This window comes from Bison bison, unplaced genomic scaffold (assembly GCF_000754665.1).
Source record: "Bison bison bison isolate TAMUID 2011002044 unplaced genomic scaffold, Bison_UMD1.0 scf7180017864249, whole genome shotgun sequence".
In the NCBI taxonomy this organism is placed as follows: Eukaryota; Metazoa; Chordata; class Mammalia; order Artiodactyla; family Bovidae; genus Bison; species Bison bison.
Genome location: NW_011494821.1, coordinates 1,786,506 through 1,796,115, shown reverse-complemented (window position 1 = coordinate 1,796,115; position 9,610 = coordinate 1,786,506). Strand labels below are relative to the sequence as shown.

Here is a 9,610-nt window from a genome sequence, read left to right as displayed (position 1 = left end):
GGTGCAGCAGAGCAAGGTCGTGGGGGGCCCACCAGGGCTGCCTGCGGGGACGGGAGGGGCTGCCTTGTCCCCGGCAGACACAGGCTGTTTCCTGCTTTTTCCCTCCCGTGTCTGTCCAGCAAAGTGTCCAACCAGCGAGGCGGGAGGGACCCTGCCTGGCCTTGGCGGGGAGGCTCCCTGGGTGGCAAAGGGGTGAGATCCAGGGGTCTCAATGCAGTCGCTGCTGCTCCCCTACGCCTGCAAGGCAAGCCCCAGTCAGGGTGGATGTCTGTGTAACCCCCGGGGGCAGGCTTGCCTGGAGCCCGAGTGTTTGACAAAGTCGACCATCTCTCTGAGTTCCGGAGGCTTGGGCAGTGATGGTTGGCAGGCCCTAAACGGAGGCGCCCCCCAATCAGGGACCAACAGCCGCTGGCAAGTGCAGCTTCTTGGTTGCCTGCTGGGGTGAGGGGAGAGGGGCAAGTGGCATTTGTGCCCGCCCCCTGGCTACGTCCCAGGTCACCATCCTGGGCCTGGCTCGCCTGTGGCCAAGTGGCCACTATCTGGGAGTGAGACGATGTCCAGTAGGTTCATCCTATGTTTGAGCTGTCTGTCCAAAGACGGTTGGGGGCGGGGTCTGGTGCTGACGGTCTGTCCTCCTGCAGCTGTCTATGGTCCCCCCTTTCTTGTCCTCTGTATCCTTGCCTTTCTCCCAGGGCCCTGGAGGACAGTCCTGCCTCTTCCCGGAGTCCTGCCCTGGTGCCCTCCGCCGTGAGGCTGCGGCCCTGGGCTCTGGCCTAGCTGGGCTGGCTGAGAACCCTTGAGCCTGTTGCTTGCCCTCGCTGGGCCCTGCCTTCCTTCTGTAATTGGAGGGGTCTCCCTAGCTGAGATCGTGGGGCGTTTTTGACTCCTAGCCTGTCCTGCACTTCTGCCCTCTGCGGCTTTTCAGGCCTAAGAGCCCTTCAGAGTGCCCAGTGATCTATACCCTCCCCGCAGACTGAGAGAGGGGCTCTGGGGGCCCACCACTTCCAAGGAAGCCCCCCTGCGGGGGTTGCTGGGAAAGGGGGTCCCTGCTCCGTGGAGATGTTGCTTTGCACTGATGCCCAAACCTGGTGTCCCAGGAACAGAGACATCTCCCCGCAGGCCCTGGCCTGGCTTCTCCTCCCCAGCTCGGCTCAGAGTGATTTCTCCCCTTGGCTCCTGGAAGGTAGACAGCTGAGGTCCCAGAGCTCCAGGGGTTCATGTAATTTTGGCTCAAACTGTTGTGTTCTCTGCCCTTCCCCCGGCCACTCAGCTTGGTTTGATGCCTATAACCTCCTCTTGGGTCGTCCCTTGAGGTTGGCAGGGCTTGGCTCTCCTGGGGTTCCCTCAGATTCTGCCCAGGCCTTCCTGCTGCTGAGCCCCTGGCCAGGGCATTGGTCCCCTGCACTTCTCCTGCTTCCTGGCCCAGACCCACGCCTGCCGTGTGGGGTGCTTCCCGGGCCGCCTCCGAGTCCCTCCGGGCTGTCGCTGAGGCTAGTCCAGCTCTTTTAGCCGGGCTCTGTGTCGGGGGCTGGGCTGCCCCGGGGCCCAGACGTCTGTTCGCCCAGCAGGCACCTGTTTTGCTTGGTGTTGCTTCTGCTGTCTACCTCTCGCAGCTCCCATGTGGCCAGGGTCCTCCCCAGTGGCGGCTGCTGGTGGGGGCAACTGGCCCTGCTGTTGTGAATCACCTGGCACACTCGACGCCCCTCTGGGGCTGGAGGGGTCCGGGCTCCCAGCCCCCCACCCCTGCTTTACGAGAACTGTGTCTTCTCCAGCTCCACTTCCAGCGCTGCATCTGCACCCAAACCCAGAGCTGCTGGCAAGTCTGTCGGGGAAGGGTGATCACCCCCAGCTTCTTCTCTGGTCCTGCCTTTGGTGGTTCACGACAGGCCCATCCCTCCTTTAACATTTTACCCTTCTTGGCTCTCCATTGGGCACCAGCTCCTATGGCATAGCCACCCCAAAGCCAATCTCTCCCCTCCTTTCCAAAATAGACCCTGAATTAAACTCGGGCAGACATAGTCTGCTTCTCTGAAATCCATCTCCTTTTTGCAAAAGCCACTGATGTATTACTCTCAAGTGATGAAATAATTAGCGTGAGATACTTTTCCCCCAGCTAGAGTACCTCTACCCCTTTTTTTTCTGAGAACCCCAGCCTGGGAGCAAGAGAGGCTGGGACCCTGAAGAATTTGGAGTGTGGGGGAACACGATTCTGTGGTTGTGGGGGTCAGAGCTGGGACGTGAGCCCCAGCAGAGGGCCCGCACCCTTTCCTTTCCAGAGCTCCGGTTTGGGGCTCTGATGACTTGCAGCTTGATATGGAAGGTGTACAATGAGGTATTCTGAACACAGTGTTTTGGGAGCTGCAGTTGGTGCGTGTAAATGTGTGTACGTGGGGTTCTGTATAGTGATCAGACTCGTTTCAGTACTGCTTTCATGGCAACTCTGTAACCAGTATGCACTTTCTCTGCTAGTGGTTTGTTTGATTTTTGTCCATCCAGTTGAGTTGGAGAAAAACAAAGAACCAACTTGTGTTCTCTGGAGGGGTTGCCGCTGCCTCTCCTGGAGTAGTTCTGTGACCCCCAATCCGGCTGTTTCCTAGAGAATCCTTCCAGCTCCTGGTGTGCCTGCTCCCGGGGGCTGGGAAACAGATCTTCCTGCCTGACCAAAGCTCCTTGTTTCTTGCGTGGCATGTTTGTTCTTCCTAGTCCGGGGGGCTATCCCGATAGATGGCCTGCCTGCTGCCTTCCCCTGCCTTCGCCCTGTTGGGGGTTCAGGGTGCATCTGTAGCCAGGGCCTGCTCTTCCAGCCTCATGGCATTTTTCTAAAGATCTCAACTCCTCTCTTAGGCTCCGCAACAGATACATTGGAAAAAAAAAAAAAGTCGGACTCTTTCCTGCACTTGGGTAAATGGCCCTCCAGTCTGGGTGCTGGGCCACAGAAAATAAACAATTTTGAACCCCAGTATTCCAGACATTACTGGGGGTGGGCTCTAGGAAAGGGGGGAGGCTGGATCTCATGGTTTTCAAACTGTACTTTTATCACTTTGGAGCCCAGAACCACGCCCCGGAAGTGCCCTGCAGATAAAACATGGCGCCAGTGTTTCAATGGAAGCCGGACCCCGAGGCATGTGGAAATGGGTCCCGAGGTGGTGCCGGTTTTGCGGGGACACTCACCCACCCAGCCCAGGTGCAGCTCCGCCCGGGAGGGGTGCCTTGCCTGCGGAGCCTCAACTTGACCCCGCCTTAAATGACCAACCTTCCTGCCGAATCCCCGGGGGGTTGGGGTGCCAAGTGCTCTGGAAACCTATTCTCTTTTGGCTCAGCCAAAGGAAACGTCCCCTCCCCTTCCCCTGACCCCGGGCATGGGGGAACTTTCTTAAAAATCCTAAGTAGGGTTCAGTCCAAGCAGCGAGGCATGGCCTGGGTCCTTGACTCCTGGCTGAGAAACCAACAGGGTGATTGGGAAAAAAAAAAAAAAAAAAATCAAGAGTTTGTCCCCCACCCTCATGCACAGAAGGAGAGGCAGGTGACATCAAGGAGGGGTGGGACCGTAGGGCAGCCGGCTGGTGGGGACTCCTGCCCTCGGACCCCGCTGTCCTTTTCTGTTTGTTTACTTGGTGATGGCAGCCCGTCGGATCTTGTCTGTCTGACTGTTCCTAAGTGTGCAACTCGCAGTATTATTTGTGGTGGATGGTTCTGTGGTGAAAAAGATTTATTCTATTTCTCATGGCTGCCTTGTACAAAATCCATTAGAAAAGAAAATGTAAAATATGAGATTTCTAACAAGACAAAAACAGCACTATGAAGTTAAAAAGATTTTTACAACTGGTCTTGATTTTGATGTGAGCTGGTTTTTAACTCTCAAATGTTGTCACTTAAATAAAAACCTTATTTGCCTTTAAAACATACCTTGCTCTGGACTAAGCCGAGAGACCTTTCCCGTTGCTCGTGTTCCCCCTGATCTGAGGGCAGGCTGGCTCAGAGTTGGGGTGGGTGATGGTGACAAAGCCAGGTCCCAGACCTATTGCCCAGAGCGGTGTGGGGGGTAGCGATGACAGCAAACAGATGCCAGCTACAGAAAGAGTCTTTATTATGAAAAACCAGTGTGATCCAGGAAAGTCACACACTGGCTTCTTTCTAATAAAATGACAAAGCAGATTTCTTAAATAATTTACAAAGGGCAGAAATCGCTACTGAATAGTGTGTGCCCTCTACGCCCACAGTGCCCTGTGCTGAGAATGAGAATAGGTCCCTGTGGACCCAGGATCTGGGGCCTGGAAACCTCTCCCACCCCTCCTTCTGGGGTTCTTGTGTGGGAAGTAGGGCTAAATCTGGGTTCTCAAGAGCCCCCGCACTGGTGATAATATGGTCTGACTCTTTGTAGACCCCACTCCTGGATACATAGCTCAGGCTCTCAAATATTACCTGCCATCTGCACTTCACGTTACAAACGAAGCAACTGTAAAGCTCATACGTGGGTTGAGTTCCTAAGCCCCAAAGGGAAGTAGAATGAATGGTTCCCCCCACCCCTCCGAGATCTCCCTGAGTCGATTGCAGGCTGTAGCAGGTGGTCCCTGGTGGGCCGGGAGGTGGCTGAAGCAGGAAAGCAGAGGACCCCAAGCAGCCCCCACCTGGGGCTTTGTGAGTCAGGTCCTTGTTTGTGGCAGCTCAGGGGCACCACCAGCAACTCCCGGGAGGTGTGGATCCTGAGTGTGAGGGCATGGTGGTCAGCTATGGCTTGCTTCCTGCAAGACAGAGCTCCTTCATACCCCAGGGGAAATGGGAACACCAGAGACTGCCCCCCCACCAAATGAGGTTCTGGAAGGTGGTTGTGGCTGTTGGGGGTGCCCCGCGTGTGCTCCATCAGTGATGGGCTCAGTGAGGTTAGCCACAGCCCTGGCTCCCAGCAGATCAGAGGATTTGCATGTTTTCGGCTCTGTGGGGCCCATCAACTCTACATCTTTTTCCAGCAAAGACTCAGTTCCAGATATGCCTACGAGCTCATGGAGGAAGAGGAGAAGGAGGAGGAGGGCGAGGGAGAAGAAACCTCTGAGAAAGAGGCTTGGAAGGAGAGCATTACCTGAAGGGTGCTGTCCTCAGTCTCGGATGAGAGAAACAGTCATGTCGCCACTAGAGATGGGAGAGCGGTGGGGACAGTGCTGCTGTCTGTCCTGGGTGCTTCAGGCTCCGAGGGGCCCTCCCCACCCAGGCTAGACAAGACCAGACCTGGCAGTGTGGTGGGTACACAGCCCACTTGGCATGTAGTCAGCGCCAGCGGGGACCCACCTCAGAGCCTATCACAGCCACGTACGTATGACCCCAGTTAGGGCAGCTCCAGGCGCAGGTGCTGCCCCAGGACAGGGTCCTAAGCAGACAGACCAGGCATTTCACAGCAGCCACGTCACTTTCCCCAGTTCCAGGGTGGGCATGGTGGAGAGGAACCATGGAGAGTGAGTGGTGGAAGAAGGGTGGATCTTTCAGGAACCAGGTACCCCATCACATGTGATAGACACATTTTGGGGCCCAGGGCCCGGGGGGCCACATCCATCCAGGTGTGTCCTTAACTACCACCCCAACCTAAATATTTGATCAAGGAGGAGACCAGGGCATGTTGCAGAGGCTCAGAGAGGGAGAGAGATTGTTAGACTCACACAGCAGAGTCTGAACAAGAGACCTGCCTAAAAAAGTGGGCTGGCTCGCAGGGGACTCTCCTGGCCATGTCCTTTGAAGCACGGTAAGCTGGCTCACCTGTCCTCCGCTACGATGGCCTCCTCTAGCTCTTGGGACACCTTTTGGAGATGCCGGATTCCTGCCCCCACAGGCTCCAGGTCACTGTCAGACTCACTGAACAGAAGGAAAAGCCATGCGTATCAGTCACTAGCTGGAAACCTGTGGCAGGAGCCTATTCTAACCCAGCACTGGGACCTGGTGTACAGGCCCCAGAGATGACCATGTGGGCTGGGAACTGATCATCCCAGACCCCCATTCTAGGAAGTGTTGTCAGAGGGGCTTGGAGCAGATGGCAGAGAACAGCTGGAGGCCATTGTCAAGGGTAGATGATCCTGCAGATAGGTGAGCATCCACCCACTGACCCCGCCAGGTGGCTTCAAAAACTTTTGGTGGAGCTTGGATGACTGTGATAGTCTTAGAGTTAAGCTTGCCTCTTCCTTTGGCAGGTGGGGAAACTCAGGCCCAGAAGGACCTCCCCAGGTCCCCCATAGTGGGGCGCAGAGCTGAGCCAGAGCATGGATGTGGCTCAGCTCAGGGTGTCCTGAAGGTGCTCAGCAGCCCCCAGGGCCCAGTTAGTATTTGAAGGGCAGGCACTACCCCACTCACCTAGGGGAGCAGAGGGGCTCTGCCGAGGAGTAGGGGCTCTGGAAGGCAGCCTCCCTTCTGGACCGTCGCCAAGGGTGGGCACGGGAGCTCATCTGGACAGAGAGGCGGTGGTACTCTTTCTCCCAGGGGTCCAGGGTTGAGTGGGCAGGGGCGGCCACAGATAGCCGGGTGCTCCTCTGGCTCAGGCTGTGAGCTGGGGGGCTACTGCCCTTCCGGGCCCCTCTCTTCCTCCTCCTGGCTTTCACCTGGGTTTCCACCAGCCACTTGGTGCCACTTTGGCAGGACTCCTGGATCCTCTGTGACATGGAAAAGTCAGTGTGGACAAGCCAGGAGTGAGCTACCTGATTCCTCAGGGCATCCCCCAACCCCTCAGCCCACCAGCTGGTCCTACAGATCCAGGCAGCCTTTAGGCTCAGCATGAAGGATGCGAATGAGTCCATGAGGCCACAGGTCCATGGCAGGGACCCAGCTCAGGCCCCCAGGGATAAGTGCATGGGCAGCAGCAGAACCTCTCTGGCTCATGGAGTCTGCTGCTGCTAAGTCACTTCAGTCGTGTCCGACTCTGTGTGACCCCATAGACGGCAGCCCAAGCCTGCATTGGTCTAAATCCAAACCCTCTTTCTGGACAGACTCAAAGGGGAGGACCGGGGGAGACCACACCTACCCCCAGGAGACAGTGAAATAATTCTAAACATGTTTGGCACACACCCTACCTTCTCACGCCCTGCCTTGCTCTCTGTCCTCCAGCCATACCCAGACTAAGTTCCTGCCAGTTCTCTTCAGCATCTTGCTCTCCTTCAACCCTGGGCCTGGACTATTTCACCTGTCTTGTACACTCCTCTTACCTCCTCATACCTCCCCTTTCCTGGGGGAATTCCATGGAGTCACCTCCTCCAGGAAGCCTTCACTGACTAAGCTTGTTTTTGGTGTTCCCCCACCATTAGCCCTTTGCATGCAATTTCCTCTCACAGTATAACTCTATCATCTTGTCTCGTGATGTTCTGTTTCCTCCACAACACTGTTTTCATTCACTCATTCAGCTATTTGTTGAGCATCTACTGTGTGCCATGGCGCTAGTTGTAAAGAAACTGCCTGCCAATGCAGAAGAGATAGGAGACATGGGCTTGATCCCTGGATTGGGAAGGTCCCCTGGAGGAGGGCATGGCAACCCACCCCAGTATTCTTGCCTAGAGAATCCCATGTACAGAGGAGCCTGGTGAGCTACAGTCCATAGGGTAACAAAGAGTCAGACATGACTGAAGCGACTTAGCATGCATGCACTACTGTGTACCAGGAATTGTTTGGAGAGCTGGGGACACAGTAATAAATCAAGGACCCTGTCTTCACAGAGTCTCTATTCTTGGGGGCTCTTTGGGGGCAGCCATTTTTCCACATCAAGGAAGCCCTACATCCATACCTGGACATGGTCGGCATTACCTGGGACATGGCACCCAAGGTGCTCTTAGCTGAGCGAGCTGCAGCCTGGAGGCCCTGCTGCCCTGGCTCTGGGGTTTCCAGGCGTTTCCAGGAGGGGCCCACCCCGAGGTTGAGGCTGACTGCTCTCAGGGGCAGCCGTCTCTGGAACTGTCTGCACAGGGAGCCCAGGGCCCCGCTGGAGGTGTCTGGGTGGCCGGCTACAGGCTGCAGGGCCTCACTCTCCTCCAACCGCTCCTGGTTCTGGAGAGACCTCCGACGCAGGGAAGCCCCCACAGCTGGCCATCGAGAAGCCATCTGACTGTTCAAGAGTCTGTTCTGTTCCCACAGACCCTGGGGAGGAGATCAATGGGAGATCATCAGGGTATCCCCCATCCCACTCCCAGGATCCAGTGAGACACCGGGTACCAGAGGAAGAGATTCCTGTCCTGGGGCCCATGGGGTGGGGCGCTTGTCAACCGTGGGTGCAGGAAAGAGGAATTCTTCCTAGAAGTGAGGTCAGCGAGGCCCGGGAGAGGGCAGAGTCTGAACAAGTCCGGCCAGCAAGGCGTCCCTTGCTGTGAGTGTCTGGATTAACTGTCTTTTCATCCCAGCCTACTTTCCGTTATCTGCCTCAGGCTGGGAGGGAGGCAGTCAGGACCCGCCGGCCTTCGCTGAGCCTCAGCACTTGGCCCAAGGCTGGACTAGGGACTCTTTCACGAGCTCGCCCTAACCCAACGCGCGGAGGTGGGCTGACCAGACACCCCGATGTCCATCCGGCTATACCAAGAAGCCCCACATGCCGTGCCCGTCCTAACTAGAGGTCCCCACCCCACCTGCTCCCGTCCCTTCTGAACAGAACCCCACCACGCCCCGGCCCGCACTCACCCAACAGCTCCCAAGGCTGACCAGACGACGAGCATAGCCGCTCCTCGTCCATCCAGTCGATTTGAAACACCGCGCGGATCCGCCCCCCTGGTCCTGTCCTCACAGCTGATTGGCTCCGTCCCCGCCTCGAGGCCACGCCAGGGATCCGATTGGCTCCTGCGCCAGTGGCTGTGAATCCTGCTCTCGGATTGGCCCGGCCGTCCCCATTCATTTTCTGGAGGCCCGCTGGGCGGGGAGCCGGGCTTAGAGGACCCTTTGTATCTACGGGTCCCGCCCGAGTTTCCTGCAGAATCCGTAGCCCGCGCCGGCTCAGCCCCGGCGCCACCTACTGACGCTCGGTCTCGGGCCACTGACCCCATCCTTAACTTTATAAAGGGTTCTGGCTGGCCTGACTGGGCGGGGCGAGGCGGGGTCCCCGGCTCCTAAGAGTCCCTCCTATCCTGCCTGAAGGTCTCAGTGGTTTTGTCAGAAAGAGCCTGGGCTGGGAACTCGGAGCCTTGGGTTGCTGTGGAAATTTTGTTTCCAACTTTCCTCATGACCCTCTGCCTTCCTGAGACTGTCCTTCAGTTCACCAAACTTGCCACCCGCACGGATCCCCAGGAAAACCCATCCTGGAAGAGGGGACAGATTGAGTGCACCTCCCCGGCCCCGTACCTCCACTCCAAGTACGCCCCCCACCCCTGTCCCACTGACCATCCCCTCTATCCAGCTGAGTGCCTCCCTCCTTCCCTTTAGCATCCAAGCTAAAAAATTCACCATTTAGAAAGCCCCCTCCTCCCTCCCCCTCAAAGTAGTCCCTACTCCGTTTCCTCACTGCCTTCCTCACCTGGAACCTGCCCCCCCCCAAATAAAACCCCCCCATTCCCGAGTTTCAACTTATGGGTCCCTTGAAGGTCAGTCCTTAACCCTGTTATTCACCTCTGGGTCATCTCCCCCACACCCTGGTAAAGGGACTCTCCCCATGGGAGGAGACCGA

The 9,610-nt window shown here is 57.0% G+C and overlaps 2 protein-coding genes across 2 annotated transcripts in view; one reads left to right on the top strand and one right to left on the bottom strand.

Annotated features, from left to right (window-relative positions):
• PITPNM3 (PITPNM family member 3) overlaps positions 1-5,081 on the top strand; it is a 100,977-nt gene extending 95,896 nt beyond the window's left edge. Inside the window, 5 exon segments of the mRNA XM_010847510.1 lie at positions 290-441; positions 1,427-1,820; positions 2,153-2,332; positions 4,665-4,709; positions 4,968-5,081. Of these exon segments, the coding sequence (XP_010845812.1) occupies positions 290-441; positions 1,427-1,820; positions 2,153-2,332; positions 4,665-4,709; positions 4,968-5,081 (885 nt within the window).
• Positions 4,073-8,694, bottom strand: FAM64A (family with sequence similarity 64, member A). The gene is made up of 6 exons (XM_010847435.1): positions 8,635-8,694; positions 7,771-8,100; positions 6,334-6,629; positions 5,746-5,841; positions 5,078-5,127; positions 4,073-4,703 (listed from the first exon to the last, which is right to left on the bottom strand). The coding sequence occupies exons 2-5, from the start codon at positions 8,062-8,064 to the stop codon at positions 5,094-5,096; spliced, it is 720 nt and encodes a 239-aa protein (XP_010845737.1). The 5' UTR covers positions 8,065-8,100; positions 8,635-8,694; the 3' UTR covers positions 4,073-4,703; positions 5,078-5,093.
• Between the last annotated feature and the right edge of the window lie 916 nt (positions 8,695-9,610).

Bases quoted from the DNA above. Each gene is read 5' to 3' on its own strand.
- FAM64A (XM_010847435.1), bottom strand. From the start codon at position 8,064: ATGGCTTCTCGATGGCCAGCTGTGGGGGCTTCCCTGCGTCGGAGGTCT. The intron at 6,630-7,770 runs GTAATGCCGACC...TCCATGTCACAG, and splicing joins CCTTGGGTGCCATGTCCCAG to AGGATCCAGGAGTCCTGCCA. The intron at 5,128-5,745 runs GTGAGCCAGCTT...TCCCATCTCTAG, and splicing joins GCCATCGTAGCGGAGGACAG to TGGCGACATGACTGTTTCTC.